General features: G+C 38.0%; 2 protein-coding genes across 4 annotated transcripts in view; both read right to left on the bottom strand.

Annotated features, from left to right (window-relative positions):
• Positions 1-10,533, bottom strand: part of LOC111581699 (apoptosis-stimulating of p53 protein 1-like) — a 53,690-nt gene extending 43,157 nt beyond the window's left edge. Inside the window, exon 1 of one of the 3 annotated variants that reach the window (XM_023289982.3) lies at positions 10,096-10,533. In XM_023289982.3, coding sequence (XP_023145750.1) covers positions 10,096-10,104 — 9 coding nt within the window. In that variant the 5' untranslated portion in view covers positions 10,105-10,533. Of the gene's footprint in view, positions 1-713; positions 991-10,095 lie in introns of those variants that run through there. The other 2 variants (XM_035957145.2, XM_023289981.3) reach the window with 2 other exon arrangements.
• Positions 10,534-13,729: 3,196 nt separating this feature from the next.
• On the bottom strand, positions 13,730-22,566 carry LOC111581701 (protein tyrosine phosphatase type IVA 2-like). Its single transcript, XM_023289991.3, has 8 exons — positions 22,454-22,566; positions 21,519-21,654; positions 20,453-20,578; positions 19,047-19,754; positions 18,864-18,956; positions 18,159-18,289; positions 16,661-16,735; positions 13,730-16,497 (listed from the first exon to the last, which is right to left on the bottom strand). The coding sequence occupies exons 4-8, from the start codon at positions 19,140-19,142 to the stop codon at positions 16,386-16,388; spliced, it is 507 nt and encodes a 168-aa protein (XP_023145759.1). The 5' UTR covers positions 19,143-19,754; positions 20,453-20,578; positions 21,519-21,654; positions 22,454-22,566; the 3' UTR covers positions 13,730-16,385.
• Positions 22,567-23,813: the final 1,247 nt, after the last annotated feature.

Here is a 23,813-nt window from a genome sequence, read left to right as displayed (position 1 = left end):
TAAAAGGATGGATTTACAGTAGACAGAATGAGACGGCTGATAAAAAGTGCATACCAGTTCCCATTCTTAAATCTGAACATTACGAAAGCATAAGGACAATTTCTTTTTGTCTGTCAGTTAGCAATAATCACTCACTCATACACACACACACGCACACACACACACACACACACACACACACACACACACACACACACACACACACACACACACACACACACACACACACACACACACAAACAGAGACACACACAGACAGAGTGGCAGATTGAGTTGTGGTTCCTGAAATGCCTCTGGTGCTGAATGGAGAGACTCTGGCTATTTTAGGCTCAGAAAGAGACAGAGTGGGACTGTGAGCAGGCCAGAGTGACAAACAGCCATGTTAGTCTGTCTGCTGCCCAAAACACATTGATGATCATTTTATTAGTTACTCAGAGGCATTTCGACACAGCGTGTTAGTTTTGGAGGCATCAGGGCAGAATGGCACAGTGGTTGGCATGCATTCTCTCTATTGCAATTCCACAGCTTGATACTAAAGCACAATAAAATCCCTCTAAATTGCAGCATCTCTAACATGCAAAGCCATTCACTTCACTTGACTTGTGTTGGCAAAAGTATTACTACACAAGAAAACTAAATCTGCACAAATGCTCGAAGAAAATGTAAAAATATTGGTGTCACAGTAAAGTCAAACTCCTCTGTCTCTCACTCACCCATGGTTTGTTTTTCCTGGTTTTGAGCTTCTTCTTCTTCTTCGACTTCCTGCATTTACTCAGTTTGATGTTTTTAGACAGAACCACCAGTCGCTCCAACACAAGCCCCAAAAAACGCCTCATTGGAAAACCATCGACCAAAATCACACACAGCAGTGTGTGTACGTGCGTACACGTGCATGTGTGTGTTTGACACCAGAGCGATATATAAAGAGATAATAAGTGGTGTCACATAGAGAAAGTGGTGCCTTTGTAGGTGAGAGTGTGTTTGAAATGTGAGTGTGTGTGTGCACTACAGCAAGGGATACAGATATAAGTGTGTGTCAGTGACGGAGGAGGGGAGGCAGGGAGGGAGTCGGCTTTCAGTAAATGTGAAGAGAGGGTGAAGAGGAGAGAATGATGGGAGATAAGAAAGAGGACGTGGACACTTTTCATGCCTGTTAGTGGAAGTAGACCATGAGATTGAGCTGATATTGGTTTTTATTACACACCTGATACGGTCCTCTGATATACTGGAAGTGCTTCTGTTTTTATTGTTGGGATGATAAAGTCAAAGGTGTGACCATAAAAATCATTTCAGTCTGTTGGGAAGATTTTACTCTCCACTTTATCCATTTCTGGGGTGTGAATAATGTGAGCTAAAAGAGTCTCATTTCCACTAGATCCTGCAGGTGTATACCCTACTTTAGCTTACTTTTATTAAAGTTTAGTTTTTCACAATAAAACTAAAATAACATTTGATTATTGTGAATAATCTTGAATTATCAGAATTTTCAAACATGAAAATGGTCAAATTGTTGTTAACAGTTCAAACATTTGTCATGTTTATTAGCCTGTCCACACAGCTATAGTGACAGTGTGGGGAAAGTCTGGAGGCTTTGTATTGTTTATATTTTAAGTAGTGATGTTGCACTCAGTAGATGTATACATTTTTTTTTACAATTTATATTTTAAAATGCTATTTTTTAAAGTTCACTTTACTTGTGGAATCTGTGGAAACAACTACTATCCAATGTATTTATAAAGTAGTCATGAAATAGTTGGAAATTGGCTAAAATGGAAACAAAACAAAATGTGCTACATGATTCTTTTGCTGCATTCAAGTTACGTCAGAAGAGAAACCAAATGCACACAGTGAACATACTTAGACAGCAAATGGAATAAAAATCAGTTCAGTGCCAGATTTATTCTTGTTGTTTGCACACTGATACATCCCCTTCTGCTTCACTCCTTCAGTTAGTCTACAAATCAGTCAGAACTGTTCTGCAGTCATCTAGTCCTAAAAAAAATTCCTAAACTGTTATCTTCAGTGTATGCACAGTTTTAAGTTAAAAGAAGTTTGAGAAATACTCCTTATCATGCTATCATATAAAGTTTGTGGGTTTGAATAAGTGAATAATGTTTTAGAAAACATCTTCCAAACACTTTTTGCAATATAAAACATTGACATCCACCACTCGCTAAATCGTAGCAATATTTAGCTCAATTTAATATAACTTTATTTTTATATATTTAGATACAAAATGGAAATTCCAAGCACACATCAGTCAGAGCTACAGACACCCAAAGTAGACAGCTGGCTTAAATAAATATAATGAATGTAATTAAACGTAACTATCAGTCAACAATCTAAAAGGACATTTTGCTTCATGGTTACTTCCCAGCATGTGACAACTGAACTGGTAAGCTTTAAAAAAGTCAGAGACTTTTTTTTTAGCCTTGACTGCAGCTGAACTGGAGCCAGTCAGGTCAGTGAGGGTCAGGACCGACACCCCCATTCACAATGCTGGAGCAACTTTAGTGTTATTTTAAAAGTAAAACTGATGAGCTTTTAATTTGAATGTAATTCTAGTTCTGTCTCTTTCACCTTAAGGTAATTTTAAAAATTCTATCGTTGTCTTTTGAGGCTGTACAGAGAGCTGTCAATGCTTTTATTTTTCCCATCCCCTTTGTACTGTTTTGATGCGCTCTGGAGAGGTATTACTCAGGCTTCGCTTCTTTGCCTTCAGTTAGTTCAAAATGCTGCTGCCAGGATTATCACCACTTGAAGAAAACAACTACATAGCTCCCATATTGTCCTCCCTGCACTGACTCAATGTCCATTTTTACGTTGTGTTTATATTTTACTGCTGATTTTTAGGCCTTACATGACCTCTACTTCTATTAGGGCTTACTGACCCTGCATTAGTATGGTCTTCTGGTTATCGCTAAAACCTGATTAGTAACAAAGGACTATTGTACTTTTGCAACATGGGACCCCAAACTCTGCAATGACTTGTTTTCTGAGAGGCAGTTTTTTTTAAAAAATATCTTCTTAAATTATTCTTTTATTCGAAAGCCTTTCATTTCGGTGTGAATTTTAATTATTTTTTCTTTTTCATTTCTGATTGATTGCTGCTGTGTTGTTTTATTCTTGTCTTTTTGTTGTGTTTAGAATCCTTTTGTGAAGGAGCGTTTAACACTTTTAATAAAAGCGCAACACAAATAAATAAATAAACAAAACCTATTAATAGCCTAAAAATCAATGCAATTATCAGGAATAATCGCCTCTAAATATGAACATATCTGTATTGTTTCAGCTGTGGTGTGGAGTGAAGCTGTCCAGCAGCAGCAACAGCGAAGCTGGAGGGCAGAGATTAGAGAAGCTACACTGATATACTGCAGCATGACTGCACTGTTGCGTGCACACACACACACACACACACACACACACACACACACACACACACACACACACACACACACACACACACACACACACACACACAGAAAGGACACAGAAGCTACATTGGCAGAAGAGCTGTGCCCCTCTGTATCTGTCACACATACACAAGGTCACATGTCGGGTGCATGTGCTCAAACGCACACACAGATACCCTCTATTTCGACTGCATCTATTAGAGTTGGCAGAAAATCACTGGACAGTTCAGAGGAAAACAGAAGAGAGACATTACATTAATATGCACTGTGTATCTACTCACTAAATAAATTCATCAACACAACAACAACAGCGATCACCTCACCTCTCTGTTCCTCCAGCTCACATAAAAGATAATAAATCTTCAACAGAGATTAGTTGTCCTGTGGAGCTGACTGATATTTATGGCCCACAATCCTTTGCAGCTACCACATAGAGACTCTTCACATCATATGACACGTGAGAAGGTTTCTTCTTGATTAACAGTTATGTTCAGTAATACTCGAATTGAAGCTGCATCGAGTGTCAGTCATCAAGAGTTTTTGAGTCTCATCAGTGACATGCCATTAATATATTACAGCTGTGTGTGTGTGTGTGTGTGTGTGTGTGTGTGTGTGTGTGTGTGTGTGTGTGTGTGTGTGTGTGTGTGTGTGTGTGTGTGTGTGTGTGCAGGAACTGGAATTTTATAAACAAAATGTTCTTCCAAGATCTTCGAAGGGACAGTACTGTATTTCCACCCACTACATACAGTACAACCACATAACAGAGATAATCAGACTCACTCTCTTTCTTTCTTTCTCTCTCTCTCTCTCTCTCTCTCTCTCTCTCTCTCTCTCTCTCTCTCTCTCTCACACACACACACACACACGCACACACTCAACTACACTTGCGTGAAGTGCAGCAAAGAAAACAAATTCAGTTTTCTAATTGACGGTCCATCATTTTGATTATTTTTGTTTCCGTCTAGAGTAAGACAAATTACCCTGACCACACCGCCTATGTGTGTGTGTGTGTGTGTGTGTGTGTGTGTGTGTGTGTGTGTGTGTGTGTGTGTGTCTCACTACAACATAACATCTACAAAACCATTTATGCATGACAACATGCTCATCAGCTATCACCAGCTGTCCACTGAAAGGACAAGTACATATAATATGCTCCAAAACAGCATTAATCACTTACAGTTATGCAGTAGACTGTGTCCTGGCTGGAGCAGTAACTTTATGGAGTCTCTGCTGATTACCTGACTCCTCCACCTAACCATAAAATGGTGCAGCCCATAACCCACAGTAATTGGTGAACTTTAAATTGATTTTGTTGCCATTTGACAGGCTAGCTGTCATCCCCTGCTTCTCTTAGCTCATCGCCTACTGGCTCCTCCTCATTTGTCTGCAAGATAGGGAATAACCATGTTTAACAAAATGTCAAATCAGTCCAATAAATCAAGTTGGGCAGAATACTATAATAGAATGTTACTGTATTGACTACACTATGATACTCTGTGTCTTTCATTGCAGGGCAGTGCGTGTTGTATAACCAAAAGTAATACTAGTGGCAGGGACCATGTCATTTTTGTGGATGGGAATTATGTAAGAGACATGATTAAATGCTGTTTGGGCTGCTTTAGCTTTGTTATAAGCCATTCTGAATGATGATGGATTGTGTTGGGATCTGGGGGTGTAGTGTGCTTATACCTGCTCCATCAACCATTCAAGGAGAGGTGTCCTCCTGGGAATGAAGTGGTTTTCAGCCTGTGCCATCTGCCTCTTGACTTTCACTTCACTATGTCAGCCTGGTATGAGTTTTTCTTTCCTTTGTCTTGTCTCTCCCTATGTATTTTGTATCTTTTCCAACTTTTCCTACAACTGCTTCTGTTCTTACAAAATATTGGGTGACACCTGAACTCATACTGGCCTTCAGACTTCAATGAAACAGGAAGGTGATTTAAGTGCAGCTGGTGGCGGCAGCTCACATCAGTCATATTAAATTTCTGTGACATTTCAAACAACGGTCTGCTCACTAGTTAATGATGAAGCATGGGAGGATAAATCAGCTAATGTGGGTGTGGAAGAAACTGCTGCCATTTAAATACCACTCATGAGGACATCTTTTATTTTGGTCAGAGCATCGACCAAAATTAGTGAAGTATTGCACACAGAGGAGAAAACAGCTCTGCTGCTCTGTCCCTCCAGTGCAGCAGCTTCAAGTAACACCTGCTAAAAAACTGGAGGGATTTTCAAGCAAAGGTTTTCATTAAGGAGGAAGTTAATGAATAAAGCTTGTGAATGAAAACAAGCCAGAAAGAAATAAATCCTGAAGTCACACCAGCTCCCCTGTTGGCAGTTCTTGGTGGGTGTGGGTGTGAGTGTGTGGACCACAGTGACAGCTGAAGGTGATTTGCGTTCCAGACACCCCAGCTCCCCATACCCACACCCAGACGCACACACAAATCAGTCAGGCCCGTCTCTATAGGAACTGCATGCGACCAGTTAAACACGAGCTTTCTAGTTCATTGAGAAGGAAATAATCCTCACACTTGGGAGCAGTCTACTGTATCTCCGACTGTGTGTGTGTGTGTGTAAATAAGTCATTTATTTTCACGGACATTCTTCAATGTTTTTTAAGTTTTTACAAAATCTATGCAGAACAAGCTTGCAAAAAAATACCATAGCACTTTGTTCATAATTAAGTTTGCACTATTTTTAGGTATTTTGTAACAACTTAGAAATATATGGTAAACACTGACCACGAGACCATCAATAAGTCCACTACACTAGGTTCTAATACTGCACCGTACTTTGTTGTGCTACATTTTAATACCTTTTCAAGTTGCTATTTAATACGGAAAACCTTCTTTGATCAAATTTTTTGAAACATCAAATTGTTGCAGCTGCATTGCTAATTGTATAATCAAAATGCTATGTGGCTGAATGCTGAAGATGGATACATGAACTAAGACATATTAAGACTGAGATTCTAATGGCTTTGTGAGGCTGTAATGCAAGGGACAGCAGTGCTTTGAACTAAATGCTAACATCAGCATGCTAAAACAATAAAAAAGAACCATTTTAATGCTGAGGATTAACAGGTACAGAAAGCTGGGGTTAAAAAGGAACTTTCAGGAAATGCGCTGCTATGGCATTGACTGCTTATTTTACTCATTATGTATCTTTAGCATGTAAAAGCATCATATGGGCATGTTACCAAGGTTAAAAAAAACTTGTATATTCACCAGAGGGGACCTTTGACAAACACCTTTTCCCAAAAAAATAGACTAGATAATTATAGTTAGCATAATTACCAGTTGACCTCTTGTAAACAATGTTCAGGTCAACGTCTAAGTAAAAATTACAAATGTAAAAGTCATATTTTTCTGAAAATTCCAAAATTATCTGACTTGGCAGAAGTCCAAGCAAAAAGAGCCAGGGTTCATTATCAACATTAATAAAGGCAGAATACTATTTGCATTCTAACTAATGCTTGTGTCTTCCTATTTTCCTTCCTGTTTTGTTACTACATATTGATAAATATTGCTTAAATCTGCAGGAGTGAGAGAGAAGCAGCAGCACAAGAAGACTGGCAGCTACTATCTTTAGTGCTCACAAAAAAACTATATCAGTTTCCATTTCCTGTACCAAGTGTGGCAGTGGTTGCTGAGTGGTCTTAAAATTCAGGAAGAAATCCGTAGAAACGTGCATTTATTTATTTATTTATTTATTTATTTGTTTGTTTTTACGAAAACCAATGAAAGATACGCTTCATGACAGATTGCATTCGAGCACTGAATCCAGGGGAACAGAGGCCAGTCCCAGATGTGATGTCTATAATGTTTACTATGCTGACCATTTACCATTGCTATCCATAGAGTCACACTGCCAGCATGGCTAAAAATAGCATATTATAAATTAGCTTGCTTTCTCTGTTCTTTTGAAGTGAGCATACTGACAGCAGTACTGCTACCTCTCTACACAGGAAAATATGTGTTGGCTGCTCAGCATTTCAGGAGAAGTTGCCAGATGATATCATGCTCTGCTTTGCATTTACTGTATCAAGATTGTGAGCTGCCCTGTGTTTGGATGTTTGGACACATGAGTGCAAAGCTACAAGAAGAGCCATATGGAAAACACTTTCAAGTCAATACATTTCCCTAGCAGACTGAATAATTAAGCAGACTTGTTGAGAGCAGCTTTAGGCAAATACTTTAACAAGGACGGAAAGTCATAAAGCTGTGAATAGTGGTTGAACAGTGGCAAATGCTAAAATTCCCTCTACATTGGATCAAAGGATAAAGGAAAGTCCTGAACCAGGATGTCAACATGGATATTCAGGGTGAGGTCAGAGGTCAAACTAGAAGTCTTCTCTGTGTTTCTGTCTTTCTCCTTCAGTCTCTCTTTCTTCCTCTCTCTTTCTCTCTGCAGTAAACACATCTCTATATCTTCAGTGTATTGTCTGGAGCTGACAGCAGCACTAACCAGCTACAAAGAAATGTAGTGTTTTCTGTGTTTGTGTGTGTGAGAGACAGAACGATAAAGACAGAGAGAGGAAGGACAGGAGGGAAACAGGAAAACTAATGCTCACCGATTTCAGAAGTGACATTGTCAGTAAGCGTTTTTTTATCTTCAAACTTTAGCCTAGTATGTACAGTGTGGTCCCGACAACCACTAAGAAACAGCATTTCCTCCTCCTCAGAAACACACATCAATGAGAGACGTTTAGAGAAATGTAAAACCTGCTTGTCAACTTTACGTTAAAGGTTTTTTTGATAAGATTCACTATCTGAGCTGAACAATAACAATGATACAAAAGTGTGTTTTAGTGTCTGGGGTGTAAAAGTTCCAATTATAAAAATGATTATAAATGGTTGTGGATGAACAAATGCAGAACACATGCAGAAAAGCATGTGTGTCATTTGCGCAACTCTCTTACGGTAACACACACAAACACACAAAACTTCACTACACACTACTATACGACCCACAAGTGTATTTAACAAATGTGCTGCAATATTTTTACAGACTAAAATACTATATTAACACATAACTATAGGATAGTATAATTATTACAGTTATCTGAAAGTGTTGGACACTTACAACTGTGGCATAAATGTCTACATACAGGGAACCCCTGGTACCTGCCAGGGCATGTTAAACGATCGATATATGTAAAGCACTGTCTGAGAATTGCATCTAATGACTTTATTAAGAGCTAATAAAGTTTTTACTTCTGCTTCATAAACCCATTAGGACCTATTAAGAGAATGAGGGAAGGAGACTCCTCCAATGGACCACTTCATCATAGGTTTAAGGTTCCTTCCTATCTTGTCCATGGCATAAATTGTATTTAAAAAAAAAATGGACACAGTTACCATGACGTCACCCATTGGTTTGTGGAATACCGTTTTCAGCCTTGAGTGTGGAATTCGCCTATCGCCATTTTGGTCTTTTAAAACTTAATATGACAAAGGAGAGGTGAATATAACTGAGAATTGGAGGGCGATAAGGTAGTCCCACCTTTAAACTTTAAAACAACTGAAGCCATAAACCCATTAGGAAAATGCTTATGGAGGGAGCAAATCAACTGAGAAGTAAGGTCATTATCTTATAATTTGACTTCCTTCTGCAACCAGAGAAGTCGCCTGCTGGTCATCAAAAGGAACGCAAGCTTAGGGCACTTCTGCATTGGCATCAACTCTTAGAGTCGAAGACTATGTCCTTCTTTTATATACAGTTTATCTCCCTCACCAATAATCTTCAATGTCAGTATTTAGATATTGTGATAAAGCAAGCTGCCGAGGCTAACAAAACTTCTAAATTTGTATGAGATAGTTTCATTGAGTTGCCTTGCTGATTGAGGATGACAAGAGCTAAATTTTTTTGTCCTTTGACATTTTTTATACACTGGTGTTCAGTTTTTTTTTTTTTTAAAGAAACATTTACACTTGTCTGTTCTAGACCTTATAACGCACTCACTATATATTTTCCATAATTTTTTGTTTGTCTACTCACAAAGCTAGTTGTAGCTCTAACTAAAGCAAATTTAGCCACTTGCCTGAAAATTTGAAAAATACGTTCAGATTTGACAAAATTTTAAGAATAGTCAATTTTCATAATATATTACTTAAACCCGAGAGCTTTTATATCAAATTGGGATAACAGCAACACCAAATAAAGTAGTCCTGCTAAAAGCTAACGTTAAGTTAACGTTCAGCTAAAGTTTAGCCGTGTAGCATTAACTGCTATCTGTACAGCTTTTGACTCAGTTGAAATTCACATAATGTGTTGTGTTTTGGCCCATTTACATAAAAAAAGCAATTCAATAAATAAATAAATGTATACTGTATGGTTAAGAAATAAATTACTAATATAGTTCATTAACATAAACCAAGAAAAGGGTGGACTGTTAATTTCGCATTAGCCATTAGCTTGTCCAAAGATAGCATAGCTAACCTTTTGTTGTTTTTGGAAGGTCTGTGACTATCAGTAGTATAAATGCTTAAATGTAAGGTTTGATAGCTTGTGTAGCTGTTACACTGGCTGACTAAACTACAAAGACTACTTTCTCTACTCTCTGTCTCTGTATTTGCTGCTCTGTATCTGTATAAGGACGTTATATTCATTATTGGCGGGTTTAATAAATTCTACCAGAAACGTACAAACTGTTTGATAGTTGTCATGAATGAAAACTCACCGGCAACATTCCTGCTGCTCAGTCCAGTGGCGCTCCTGTCCCGTTCGAAAAGTCACTTTCTCCTCCTTGTGTTCCTTTTCTTTCTCCTCCACTGCTCTTCTAATGCGTTTCTTCTTTCTTTTCTTCAGTTTTGAGACACTTTTCCATAAATCCTTCTTTTTTCCTCTGCGCGTCCAACCGGTAATCCAGATGCTTAGAAAACCTAAACTCCAGCTCCTGTCTACTTTCCTCTCTCAATCCCTCCCTCTTCCTTCCTCTCTCTCTCTCTCACTCACACACACACACACACACACACACACACACACACACACACACTGAATCTCTGCAGTTTTTACAGACACACACTAAATGCAGCTGTGTGTTTACAAAAACACCGCAAACTGCCCTTCCTTATCTCATTATTACATTTTCACTGATTGCATCCTTTGATCAGCAGCCTCCGGTTTGTTCTGCAGGGTGAACTGGGTCACCGTCCCGATCATCCCTCCCATCTGCCCTCGGTCTCCTCCTCCTCCTCCTCTTCCTCCTCCTCCTCCTCCTCTTCCTCCTCATGATAGACAGCCTGCAGGTTTGGTAAAACACGTGCCAAAAAAAATCGGTGGCGCAATATTGCAAATGTAATAATCAATACTATTTTCCACAACGTGTTTATTTTGTAATTGTGAGCAAGAGCACCCTCTGTCGGCTGGATGAGCAGCAAAAAACTTTAACACTTGAAAAAGAGTTGGCCTCAAAGTGTGTTATTCTAGCAGAGTCATCTTATTACATGTGGTGGTATATTCTTAATACAGCCCCATGTGGACTTAGAGCTTCTCAGATCAATACTTTCATTAAATATACAGCGAAAGAGGGAGTAATCAGCCACTTTACTCGCTGAAAAGTACTAATATCACACTGTAAAATACTTACATGTAAAAGACCCGAAAGAAAAATGATAAATAGAAAAGAATAGAAATGAAAATTTGTTTTACTACAGTAGAAAGTGTACAGTTCCCACCATCATAAATACAGATAAAATGTGCAGTAAATAAAAAATAAAAAGAATAATATAAACAGCAAAATGTCCTATGTAAAGGATGTACAAATGTTAAAGTGATTTATAGTGCAAATAGTGCCCAAAAGTGCAAGAGTATAAAAACGTGTGCAATTTCAAATTACAGAACTAGAAAAAGATGCTACAAGGCTCTATTCTAAAGAGAAAAATGCAACTATTGTTGCATTCATATAAAAGCAGAGTTTTAATCAGTTTTGGACTGTGATTAATGGATATTTTCTTGTTTAATCAACTGATTTTTTTTGTTTGTAAAATTCAGTAGTTGCCTGACACAACTACCCAGAGCCCAAAGTGATACCGTGTTTTGTCCAAACTGACAAATTATTAAAAATAATCAAAATAAAGTTTGTCACTTTTACAGAAAAATCATAACAATGTGTTATTCTAGCTGTGTAACCTTGTTATATCATCCATCCATTTATTTTTTACACCTGCTTTATCATGTGCAGTGCTGCAGGGGGCTGGAGCCTGTCCTAGCTGACAGGATGAAGAACACCTTATTATAAGTGGTGGTGTATTCTTCATACAGTAGTATGTAGTGATGGAGGAGATCTTCAGGTACTCTACTTATGTAAAAATACTACTATTACTGTAATAATACCAATATCATTTTTATAATACGCTATTACGTCTTACGTCAAAGACCTGAAATACAAGAATTACTTTAGTAAAATGATGCAATTATGATCAGAAAGCATCAAAAAGAGAGTAGTCTGAGTGGAAAATGTGACTATGATTGGCTTCATATGAAAGCAGAATTTTACTGTTGTAGTAGGTTGAGCTATTTTTCATCTTAATACTTTGTTTAGGACAGCGACTAATCATTTTCTCGCACAATCAGTTAAATTTTTTTTGGCTTGCAGAAATTCACTAAGTCCCTCAGCACAGTCCTTTTGCTGAATCTGCAGGGTAGTAGGAAGCATGTAGGTGCTTTACATGAGTAGAAGTACTACATCACACTGTACATACAGTTCTTTTACATTACATGTAAAAGAACTACAGCAAAATGGCACTTCGGTAAAAGCGTGTAATTATAAGGCACAGAAATTTTAGTTATCAAATGAAAAGAATCTAAGTCGAAAAAAGTAACTATTGCTGTATTGCATTCATATGAAATTTAAGTTTTACTATTGTGATTAGTGGAGGTCAATCAACCAATCAATCAATCAATCAATGATGAATCAATGATTGATTGATTGATTAATAAACACCCCTACACACACACACACACACACATGTATACACTTACAATTAGATTTTCTTTAGGATTAATCTAGTTTTATTTTCTTCTATATTTTCTTCAGGTTTTTCTTCCTAGTATCTCTCCGACTACACACACAACTGGAGGAGGAAGACAGACAGCTGTGATCTGGTACTATATTACACTCAACACACACTGGTTGTCTTGCTCACATCGAGCTTAGAGATGTTCAGCTGTCATAAATTCTGCAGATTATCACAGAGCTGTCCTCTGCTGCCAAGGACGACGTGTGTGCGTGTCCTCAGTGTTGTGATCGCTCATTTTCAAAGTCATATTTTACAAACCATAAAAACATGAAGCGTCATATTGCCACATTAAGTTCGCAGAAATGTGTTTCCTGACATGCTGCAGGTCTTTATCAGGGAAAGGTTAGTGCTGTTGTGATGTGGTCAACCTTGTGAAAACATGGATTTACTGTTGAATATCCCAGAAACACATTTAAAATATTTTTTTAAAAAGTGTCCTTTCTACTTCTTAACCTCAGTGTAAATGACTTAAATATAAAGTGCAGCATGTGAAAGGACATTACCACCCTCTACTGGCCAGATCAGGAACCAAAAACTCTAGACTAACTGCTCAGGAGGAGTGAGTATGTTTTCCACAGACTGAATAAAAACTGTTCACCTTTTGATGAGTCACTAGATTTTTCATTTAGCTTTTTAATTCAGTTGCCAGTTGATGTACACCCAGCAGAAATTAAATCTAACCAACAATCCAACAAAATAAATACAGTGCCTGCTACTTGAAATTCAGCCAGTTGTCCCTTGTATGATTTTTATTATATTAATCCACCATCGGTGTTTTGTTCAAGGTTAGCTTCTGTGCGTGTGGTGTCAGGTCATTCAATAAACCCAATCGACCCTCTATCATCCACTGGCTCCATGTGATGCTGCGATTCCACTTGGATAAACACATTCACACAGCATCAGCACCGCCAGAGGCAGGCCCACTCTGTGTAGCACACACACACACAGGGCGCACTGAGGTCAGGCCAGGCTCAGTCTCACGCTGAGCTGAAACACACAACAGTCCAATCACTGTGACCTGCAACCGCTGCAGGAGCAGACCAGCACTTTGTAAAGCTCAGTTAGACTTTTTTCTTTTCATTATTGGTATGATGTGGTTTGACAATGTGGCGCTTAATCTGAAATGACCTCAAGAATTTGATCCATTTTAAGTGAACACGTATGGAGATAAAAAATATATTAGCTATGGCTATTCTCTTCCTAACTCACACTCAAACAAAGACACTGAACTGACATCAGGACGAGGTGCAAGTGCATTCGGCTGTGTTAAAGCAAACAAACAAAAAGCGACAGTTACATTACTAAACACTTTAATTTTCCAAGAAGACTAATAGATTTTTTTTCTCCATCAGACGGACTTTTCACAAAGAAACACAGTAAAATCAATAAATAAATAACAGGTACAAACAGGTACAAGGTACAAGGGAAGGAAATTAAAAACTATATAAAAATAATAACATCACAAAGACCAAGAGCATCTTACGAACACAGCAGCTGACCGAAGAACTAGAGCCAAAGATAGATGAGAACTATGGCCACGAAGGTTTCAGTGGCAGCCATGTTGGCTCCACAGTCTTGTTATATGGTTGTTTTGACAGGAACACAAAGTATTTGAAAGACTGTCCTATTGATTGGTGATGGCACCTGGGGTACCAAGATTATCCTAAAGTTGTATTACTGAAAGGTCATTCTTCCTGCTTTTCTTACTTAAATGCTAGCTTGCCTCTGATAATAAATGCTCATGTGTTTGCATGGACTTACTATCATGTAACAGTATAGCCTGGACTGTTATAATACAATTACCACTCAATATAATCTATGCTTCAGTCAGCAGGAGGATTAACATCAGATACTGTATGATGCCATTGAATCAGCCATTCTTGCTCATCATTGGGTATGATGAAAAGGAAGCTATTATAACTGACAGAGGGGACAGCACACCACTATGATCTTTGGCAAGTGCCCGTTCAGTGTTGTTTTTCATTTTCTGTGCTGCTCCTTAACTTTATGGCAGTGAATAGTAATGTATATAAATAATGATAATCATAGCATTTGAATGGAATCCATTGTGTCTACAAGCTTAATTTACAGGGTATCCACTGTGGTGCGCCACTGCAGGGCCCCCTGAGCTACAGAGCAGCTACGATGGTGAAGGTCCTGTGAAAGGTGCAGCTGGACGTGTCTGTGGTAGTGTCCTGCCACAGGGTTGGGTATAAAAACAAATAACTGGTTTGATCTCAAATAAGGAAACCTAGGCTGGTTTGGCTGCAGGAAAAGTGAATGTTTGCTTCTTTCTGAGAATGGATAAATGGAGAAGCCAGATGCTAGGCAGCTATTAAAAAAGGACATACCAAGTTTTGCTTATTAATTATCTGTGGAAATGGATCAGCAAAGGCAAAACAACACCCTATAAAATAAAGTGCAACAGGACAATATATCTTCTTATTTGTGGCAAAAAATTGGCCATCTTCTGAGGAGCCTGATTCTGTGTTATGAAAGCTGGCCAACGCTTTACAACTTCATGGGCACCTGGAGATGCTAGCCCAGTCAACTGAACCGAGGTCTCTCCAGTCTGTAATGTCTTAAGGTCATACACTGCCTATTAGCTGTGAAAAGTCTTGGTTTACGTAAGTCTTTAGTCAGTCTGGCAGCTGGCCCAAACGGCAAACAAATTATAATGCAAGGTGCAAAACAGGAAAGCGATACGTGTTGACACGTGTGCAGAAACATTAAAATACCACAGGTTGATGATGTAACAATCAAACACGTGTGCTTAGTTGTCTTATGAAACAACAATTCAATTTTTTGCAATCTGTAAATATATGATAATTAATAAATATATTTAATCTCCATGTTGCTTTTCTGCATATTTAAAAAGTCCAAAAACTGTGCGCTAATCTACATACAGGTAAAATTCCTTAATTCAATTTGGGGAATGTTTTTTGTTTAACTGTCCTTGTACCAATAAACCAAGAAATAGGCAAATACAAAACACGGCAGGATTTGTTCTTGTATCACTACATTAATCCAGTGGCTGACATGTCACATGGCATTTCGCACACTGAGTGGAAGCACAGAGTACACAACCACTAAGGATAAAAGGATGTTTTTGTGTTCTTGAAACTTGACAATAGAACAATCTATCAATACCTTTAAGTGTTCCTTTATCAATACATTCACCAACTGATCTTTTACATGTTGGTCTACTTGATTTGGTGATATAATGAAGGTCAGTGCCAAACATTTATAGCCAACATGAGTTTGTTCTAGACAAGCAGACGCTTATGACTCTGATCTGGGACAGGTAATATGTAGATGGATTGTACTCTTGTTTAATACATCATCTCACATTTGCATCAAACTGACGACACATTTCTTCAAATCTTTTAATCTTTTTTTAAGCACATTTATTAAATATTATATATGTTCTATCTCATGTGAATTCTTAGTCATGTGTGCATCATTCTGTCTGCATGACATTGATTTAGTCAGTGAGGATAGATTCAGATAAATAAATAAACCAGTCTCAGCCGCTGTGGATTGATGTACAACAAACCAGCCAGCCTCAGAATGCTCATACTGTGCTGCCAACTATTTATTCAGAATTTTTTGTGTTGTAGCTTAGGACAAATATCAAGCTACAGACTATATAAAAAGGATGAATCAACTGTCAAACACACTGTCAGGCCTGCAGATGCTGAATTATTCATAAAGTCTGATCCCAAAGTTAGAATTTTAAATCAGAACAACAGCATCAGTTGAATCTGCACCTCTAACAGTGAACTGACAGAGAAAAAAACTGGAATAAATGTTTTTAATTTGGACAGACAAACAAGCTTTTAATTCTGTTTGACTTTAATATTTGTGGGCTTTTGCTACACGTGCAGGTGAAGTTACAAAGCAAGGAACTGAAATTAAAACTTTTAACACCTCCATTTTCTTTAGATTCCTACTGTATACAGCAGCTCTGTCCGTTGGCATCTTTGGAGCGCAGACACAGTTTAGGCTTGTAGCTCTCCAGGTAATGCAGCTGCTTGGCATTCAATGCTCCACGACGCTTCCTGGTAAAAGAATGGAGACATAATGCTCAAACCACAAAAAAACTCTCACTAAAATAATGACACACGAGTGAACAGGGACGGTGATGAATACAGTAAATGATAAGAGAGCAGTTGTTGCTGGTATCAAGAGAAATGAAGTAGTGAATCAGAGCCCAGTACTCACTGTCTTATTAAGTGCACTGCATCTTCATATTCCATCCCACACTCAATTAGAGCCAGTGCCACCAACACAGGAGCTCTGAGGACAAATAACAACTAGATTAAAACCAGTTCTAGGCCCTGTAGCTGTGCGCAAACCACAGACTTTCAAACAGTAATTCCACTATGCTAGTTGGTATCTTTTGCTGTGGTTGTCAATGTCAAATAGTCCTAAATTTCACTGTCAAATAAGTCTACTGAAGGCTGAATTAGAGCTTTGTCAATCAAAGACATTATCTAGACACTGTCATAAATGTACAGCATGACTGCTACAAAGGCCCAAGTCTGTAAATAAGTTGGGCTTCATCTGAACATGTCACTATTCAGATGTTCATTTGTTGCGTAGGTATTCATTTTTTAATTCTGGCAATTCCAATTTTTATTTCATTTTTTATTTTTTGCAATACAGATAAATGGCAAAATACATTTTGTTGGCACATTTTTGTACTATAGTTATGCTTTTTAATTGACTTGTTAAAATGTGGAGGTGTATACACCTGTCCTTGGCCACCTGACATCTCTCTCTCTAGCACTTAATGCTTCAATTCACCTTGGCAGTTAAAGGGAAGATAAAATGCCAAAGACCTCAGCTGTGTGTGAACATTTTAAATTGGGTGATGGCAGAACAATTGCAGTGTGCCAAATATACAATTTGAAACTAATCTACCAGCACAAGGATAAAACCTCACCAGAATGCTCAAAGTAGAAGGCTATTTGGTGGTGTAACAAAACAAAACAATAGCACACACCGTAACAAACTTTGCTCAGTCTGTTACGTTTGATGGCCAATTATCATGATGCAGCTGCTTTTATTTGTCACTTGCGCTGCACTGATTTTGCTTGGAAAATAGTTGCAACTGATTGAAATATTAAGAATACAAAAAGAAATGTGGGACGCTCTGGGGTAATAGTGCAGCTTGTTATTACATTATGTCAAATTCACCAGATTCTTGGCACCCCTCAAAGCTTCAAAAACTTGCTGTTTGGTGCTACTGAAGCTCCACAGCCAGAAGAAAAAGGTTTTAAAATGATCAGCTTCAGACTGCTTTGTCTTTGAAACACACAACAGCTTCAATGGATTGTTTTAGACATCAGGCAGCGACAGACTGACAGAGCCACGGAAGAACTACTTTCCACCACCGTGGCTAACGCAGTAGCTACTGTCAGAGTGACACCAAAACAGCCTAATGATCCTCATTCACTCGCATGAATACGACCACATGAAATTTTAGCTCACACGCTACCAAGAAAAAAGTTGCATATGGAACCGTTTTGGTTGCAGTCTCGAGCCCTGTCTGTAGTTCTGGAAAGAACTGAAAAGCTTAATAATGTGTAACACTACTAGAATTGACTATGCACTAATTAACTGAAAAAACAACTGAAAAACAAGATCACATCCAAAAACAAGCCATTTATGAGTAATAAACATTATGTAATCGATTGTGTGTCAACTTCACACCGACCTTCCAAGTCCAGCAACACAGTGCACAGCCACACAGGAGCCGGGCTCCTCTCTAAACTTTGTCTGCAGCAGGGACAGCCAATCATCAACCACCTGGTCAGGGGGGGCGGAACCATCATCAAACGGCCAGTCCTGGAAAGAAGATGGAGTCTTCATTATATCCTATCTTTGTTGTAGGCCAATTACCCTTTGTGACTTTGTGGAAAAATGATTACATATCCAGAGTCCGCATTTCTGTTATTGTACTGTTGAAGGATGAAGCTCTTCCTGGATACATAATGTTCCATGAGTGTCCGTAGTATTTCCACTTGTTCAGTAACTATGTCTGAAAATCCCTCTGCTAATAACCTTGAAAGAAAAGGAAACAGTTGGTGGCTTGTTGTGCCTACTGCTACCATTTTTTCAAATGGAATGCAGTGGACGAAAACCGAAAGCGTTTGGTTTTTTCCATAACATTCAAAGTGGACTATCCTGTAGATCAAGCTCATTTTATATACTTTGCTGAAAGGGTTTGTTTAATCATGCAAAACTATGCCATTGTTGGATTTAAGTTGTACATTTATTTTGACTTTTGTGCTGTAAGCAGGCTTAATCTTTTAATGACAAGAATGTCATTTAACACTTCAACTGTGAGTCATTGTTTGCAGATTGTACTTTTCCTTGTCATCCTTCGAGCACTGCTGACAACTGTATATGCATTGCTTACCAGGACTTGTATGCCTTCTTGTTCCACCGGTGTCTTGTCGTATGTAGCAGCACAGACTCTCACCAGGGTGTTTACTCCGAATGCCTTTAGATCCTACACATCAACACACATTTTAACACAATATGTTGCTTGGGTTCCATCCATAAACTAAAAATAAACTGAGAAAAGTTAAATATGTCCTACCTCTATAAACCTTCCCAGTTGTGCATTGGTGGGATTGTGCGTGATGAGGAATCTCAGACAATCATAGGAGATCTCCACTGGTGCCGGTCGGTTCATTTTTAGACCCACAAGAGTTTTGTTAATAAAGAATAAAGGTCTGAAAAGTACTGTGCTTCAAAGAATGGAGTAACAGACAAGATCTTCAAGTAAACCCCTTCAGAGTGTTTAAAAAAGTAAAAAATAATGTTTCCACTGAAAGAAAACCAAATAAAAAGTGAATTTTACCAGTGTATCAGTATTGTCTATGGGCAAAAAATGTAAAATATTCTATTGTTTTGACAAAACTCCTAAATAAAAACAAATAATTCTTAGGGGAGAAACTTTTCTTGGCAATAACAGACAAAAACTAAAATTGGCTTGTTAATTAAAAAAATTAAAATCTAGCAGACTGAAATCAAAAAGAGCAGAGAGAAGACACCCAAAGTCCTGAGGGGGGAAAAAAAATGAAGACAGGAAAAAATATCTGTCTATCCTTTCTTTCAAATCTGTTAGCCCATTCAGAGAAGATTTGTACAAACGAGAGCAGAAGAAGAAAGGAAAAGCAGGAAAGGAAGAGAGCAGAGAGGAAACTCCTGGGCTGAAACCAATGCCTCCCCTTCTCCCCAGGACAGGTCACAGACTGAAGGTTGGCTTGTCTTCATATGGGTTGAACAGGATGGCAGTAAAGACCTGTGAGGACAGACAGATGCTTGTTCATTTTTATATTCTTTTAAGCACGACTGACTACAGATAGTTATCCTATTACTATGAAATATGCTAACTGACCTATCTGATTCTAATGTGATGTTACCTGACAACCACTTCTCTACGTGTTGCAATATTAACTTCCAGCACTTGCTCCTGTCCTGTAATGAGCCATTCAGTGTCTGGTAGTGGTCAATCAAATAGTTTTTTCAGGGCAGCGAAACAAAAATATTTGTGTTACAATTTCAATAGAGCAAATTCTAAAACAAAACTTCACTGGGTGTTTAATGAAAAGAGAGCTTTTCAACATTTATCCTTCAGCATTAGAAAGTTATTAGGGCTGGACCCGAATATCTGAATATTCGGTCCCGACAGTGGTATCCGGATATTAATTTTGAGATCCGAATATTCGCTGCCACTGCCTTTTACATATACAATACTGATAATCGGAAAAATTATGAATATTGCATCAGATAATAGGCCAAGCTGATATTTGGTTGACCGCTAGTGCCAAGTAATAAAGTGATCATGTATGTACATTAGTACGTGTAACATCAGTGATTCCATGTGCCTCTATTTTCTACTGTCCTTGGACTGTAAAAAGGTTAAAAAATAAAATAATTTCTTTAAAAAAAATTCTTAGGCTCCTCAATTAAGATATGGCCAGCCCTTACGCCACTCACCTGTGAGTGTGAATGGCAGTGATTGTGCCTAGCTGGTGTCTCCTGTTCACTTGTCCACAATAAGCAGCAGGTGCTGGGCTTTGCAAAACTCCCCTCCAAGCCTCGCAAACGCCATACATGTGCAGCCTGAGAGAGACAAAGTGTGATTTTTGAGTGCAGCTGCTGATTCATAATACAGACGGGACTGTATTGCAGTGACACATAAGCCCTTTTCTGACATGTGATACATAACATTGTTGGTTTAGTTACTTTTACATAAATGTTCCTCATGGCTTCATTCAGACATACCCAGGATGTTGGCGAGAGCCACTGCACATGTGTGACATTCCTCATACATGTGAGACTGGACAGAACATTTAGTGAAATAATGCATAATAATGTACTTACATAACTAGATCTAAGTCTGCTATGTAACAAATGGTTAAACTGCAGCTTATAAACTGTGACTGTAGGTGACAGCTCACCTGTCTGAGGTAAAACAAAAGTAATATATAATGCTGAGTCATTACTGAATTGACTACTGTTGTTCTACATGTATAAATGCACACAACTTTCTTGCTTTGGACAAAAAAAATCTCCTGCAGATCCTGGTGCTGTCTACAAACAGCTGAAAGCAACAAACTAAACTTCAGCTTCTGCTACTGTTTGTCAACATCTGGATTACATTCATTACTGGTGAGCCTAATTAATGTTACCTGTTCTGTTTTCATTGCAGTAATGTTTTCTGTTTATTGACATTTCTGTTTGTGAAAGATAAGAAATTCTAGAGCGAAGTGAATGGGAAAGGTGTTTTGTGATTTTGGCAGCAAATTGTGTCTTTTGCAACCTCATGTTTTTGGATCAATATTGGTGCTGAAATGAGGAGACACATTCATCAAATCCCATCACACAACTGCAAAAAATAATGATCTTGTGCATGTGTGCATGACCTAGTAAGACTGTGTTTGACAACTTTCACAGAAAAGAGACCAAGGTACTCATTCAGACCTGAAGCTGACAAGTAAATCTCCCATCAAGTATGCGGAAAATAATGCATGTCTGAAAGGGGCTACAGTAAAATACTCACTGTGCTGAGAGCTGAGGAGATAGTTCATTGAGCGGACACAGGAAAATGTGACGGCTCCGGGATGTAGACACACCATTGATGATGATGCTGCTTTTCTGGGTCCTGGCTGACAACGGCCCGCTAGATTTGTGCTAACCTGCAGCGTACAACAAACACGTTAGTGTTTGGTAGCTGCATGACTTGTGTAGCTGTATTATGTATTTCCAGATATGACCATTAGCTTGTAAGTTGCTCTCCTGTGTACATAGCGATAAACTAATTAGCCTCATACAAAATATCCACCAAGTAGCTGGTATTATTAGATAACGGAACAAGATATTAGATTTTAACTGGTTTTATATAGAGTTTAGTGTTAAAAAAAAAAAAAAAAAACGACAAACGATATTCAGTTAGCTAGCTAAATTATGTCAACGGTCAGATATCTGATAGTTAACAATATATAATATCGTATTAACTGTTAGAAACCACATATCTAAATAATAGTCACTTAAGTAGCTCTATAGCAGCCGGTTTGTTAACAAACAGCCTGCTTGACTGTTAACGTTAGCCTATGCTACCATAAATCAGCCAGCTAGCTTACCGTTACTGGTAGCTAGTTTTCAAAGGCACCTAGTGTTTTTACAACAAACGCTACGACATACGCAGTTCGTGACAATACGTTTGCACATGATTTAGAAACTGCCTCACTTGACTAATCACCAGCACCGTCTATCATTACAAGCTCCGTCAGCCGAGTCACGTAAAACCAGGTCAACAACCATGTTACCAGGATAAAAAGCGAGCTAACACTTCCAGGCTAAAGCGCTCACCGGCGTTCAATAACAACCAAATGACAGCGAGTACAGTGACCTTGTTCAAACAGGCAACATTAGCTACACAACTGGAAAAATGACTACATCGATGTCAAAACGCGTTGACGCAATAGAAATACTTACAAAACGCAGTAGTTTCACGAAAATTCCAGGCGCTTCTAATGACAGAGAGGAGTCTGCCAGGGAGACATGTTGAACAGAAATGTAAAGTTAGCAGCAATGAACGCTACTTCTGGTCGCTGGCTTTTAAGAAAATAAAAGTAATGCACATATTGTAGTGTTCCGGTGCGGCTTGATCTTAAACTTACACACTTGACAATTAAACATAACAGTAAATGAAATAAACAACAATGAAATAAAGCATAAAATAATTACTCCAACTGAATAAAATAAATAATAAAATAATTATAATGACACAGATTGTGTTATTTTATTTTACAAAAGCACTATGTAGTTACAACTAGCATGTGGCAGAAACACAATCTGAATTTTTGTCACATTTTAGTAGCCCAGATGTGAGCTAAAGTTTTATTTTTCACATTAATCTGATTTTGATCATCTGTATTGATATAAGGTTCTAAGTAGGAAAGATGTAACTACCAAATGATGCTGAAGACATTGCTGCCATCTACTGTTTTCTATTCGACAAAGTAAATTGCAGGATATTAATGTTTTTCAAATGTTTTTCAAGTCAGTAGCCTTTTTTTTAGCATTCCCTTAAAGAAACCCACAAAAATACAAATCATATAGAGGCAGACCCAGACAGCCATTACTCACATTAGGGTGAGGATGTTTTGTTTTGTTCTTGTTTTTCTGTTTTTTTACCCAAAAATTGGTACAGGCTATATAATATTTGCTTTGGTCATTCACTGTTATTTGTTTATACATGCAAGACTACTATGTAGAAGCACATGACAGCTTATATACAGTATGATTAACTTTTTTATAGAACCCTGAGTTGATTAAAACATGGAAGAAAAATTACAATATATAAATTACATTGGAAAAGCACAGATAAGACACTTGCTGAGGACACCCATATAGTTGAGACATTACACTGTGTCCATCCAGCCTTTTGTTTTGCATTTTCTTGAACTAAATCCACAGCCAAACCTGAATCATATATACTTTAACTAATAAAAACACGTACAAACACATTCTTTATTTACATATAAAAAACATTGCATTATTATACTGTTTGTACACTTTTAAATGTGGATAACACAAAATCAATAAATTGTTACAAAATCAGTGTAAAGATTTTCTGGTTGGTAGGAAACTATTGTTGCTGTATGTGTGTAAATGGGAGGTAGCTGTGTAGTTAAAATACATCTGTATGGGAACAGCACCTGTAGATAAATGCTTCAGTAAAACAGTGAGAAAAATAATAATTACTGGATTTAACTCCAATTCTATGAGTGTGTAGCTCTCTAACTGTCCTAGACCATCCGTTGGCTCTGCCCCTGAGCTTACTGAAATGTTT

This window comes from Amphiprion ocellaris, chromosome 20 (assembly GCF_022539595.1).
Source record: "Amphiprion ocellaris isolate individual 3 ecotype Okinawa chromosome 20, ASM2253959v1, whole genome shotgun sequence".
Lineage (NCBI taxonomy): Eukaryota > Metazoa > Chordata > Actinopteri > Pomacentridae > Amphiprion > Amphiprion ocellaris.
Note: the sequence above shows the minus strand (reverse complement) of the source record. Positions and strands in the feature narration are given on the sequence as shown.

What these genes read in the sequence shown, in the direction of transcription:
- LOC111581701 (XM_023289991.3), bottom strand. Translation starts at nt 19,142, where the DNA reads ATGAACCGACCGGCACCAGTGGAGATCTCCTATGATTGTCTGAGATTC. An exon ending in AACTGGGAAGGTTTATAGAG is followed by an intron (nt 18,957 to 19,046) that starts GTAGGACATATT and finishes GTTGATGTGTAG; the next exon opens with GATCTAAAGGCATTCGGAGT. An exon ending in TGTGTTGCTGGACTTGGAAG is followed by an intron (nt 16,736 to 18,158) that starts GTCGGTGTGAAG and finishes ATTTGTCCTCAG; the next exon opens with AGCTCCTGTGTTGGTGGCAC.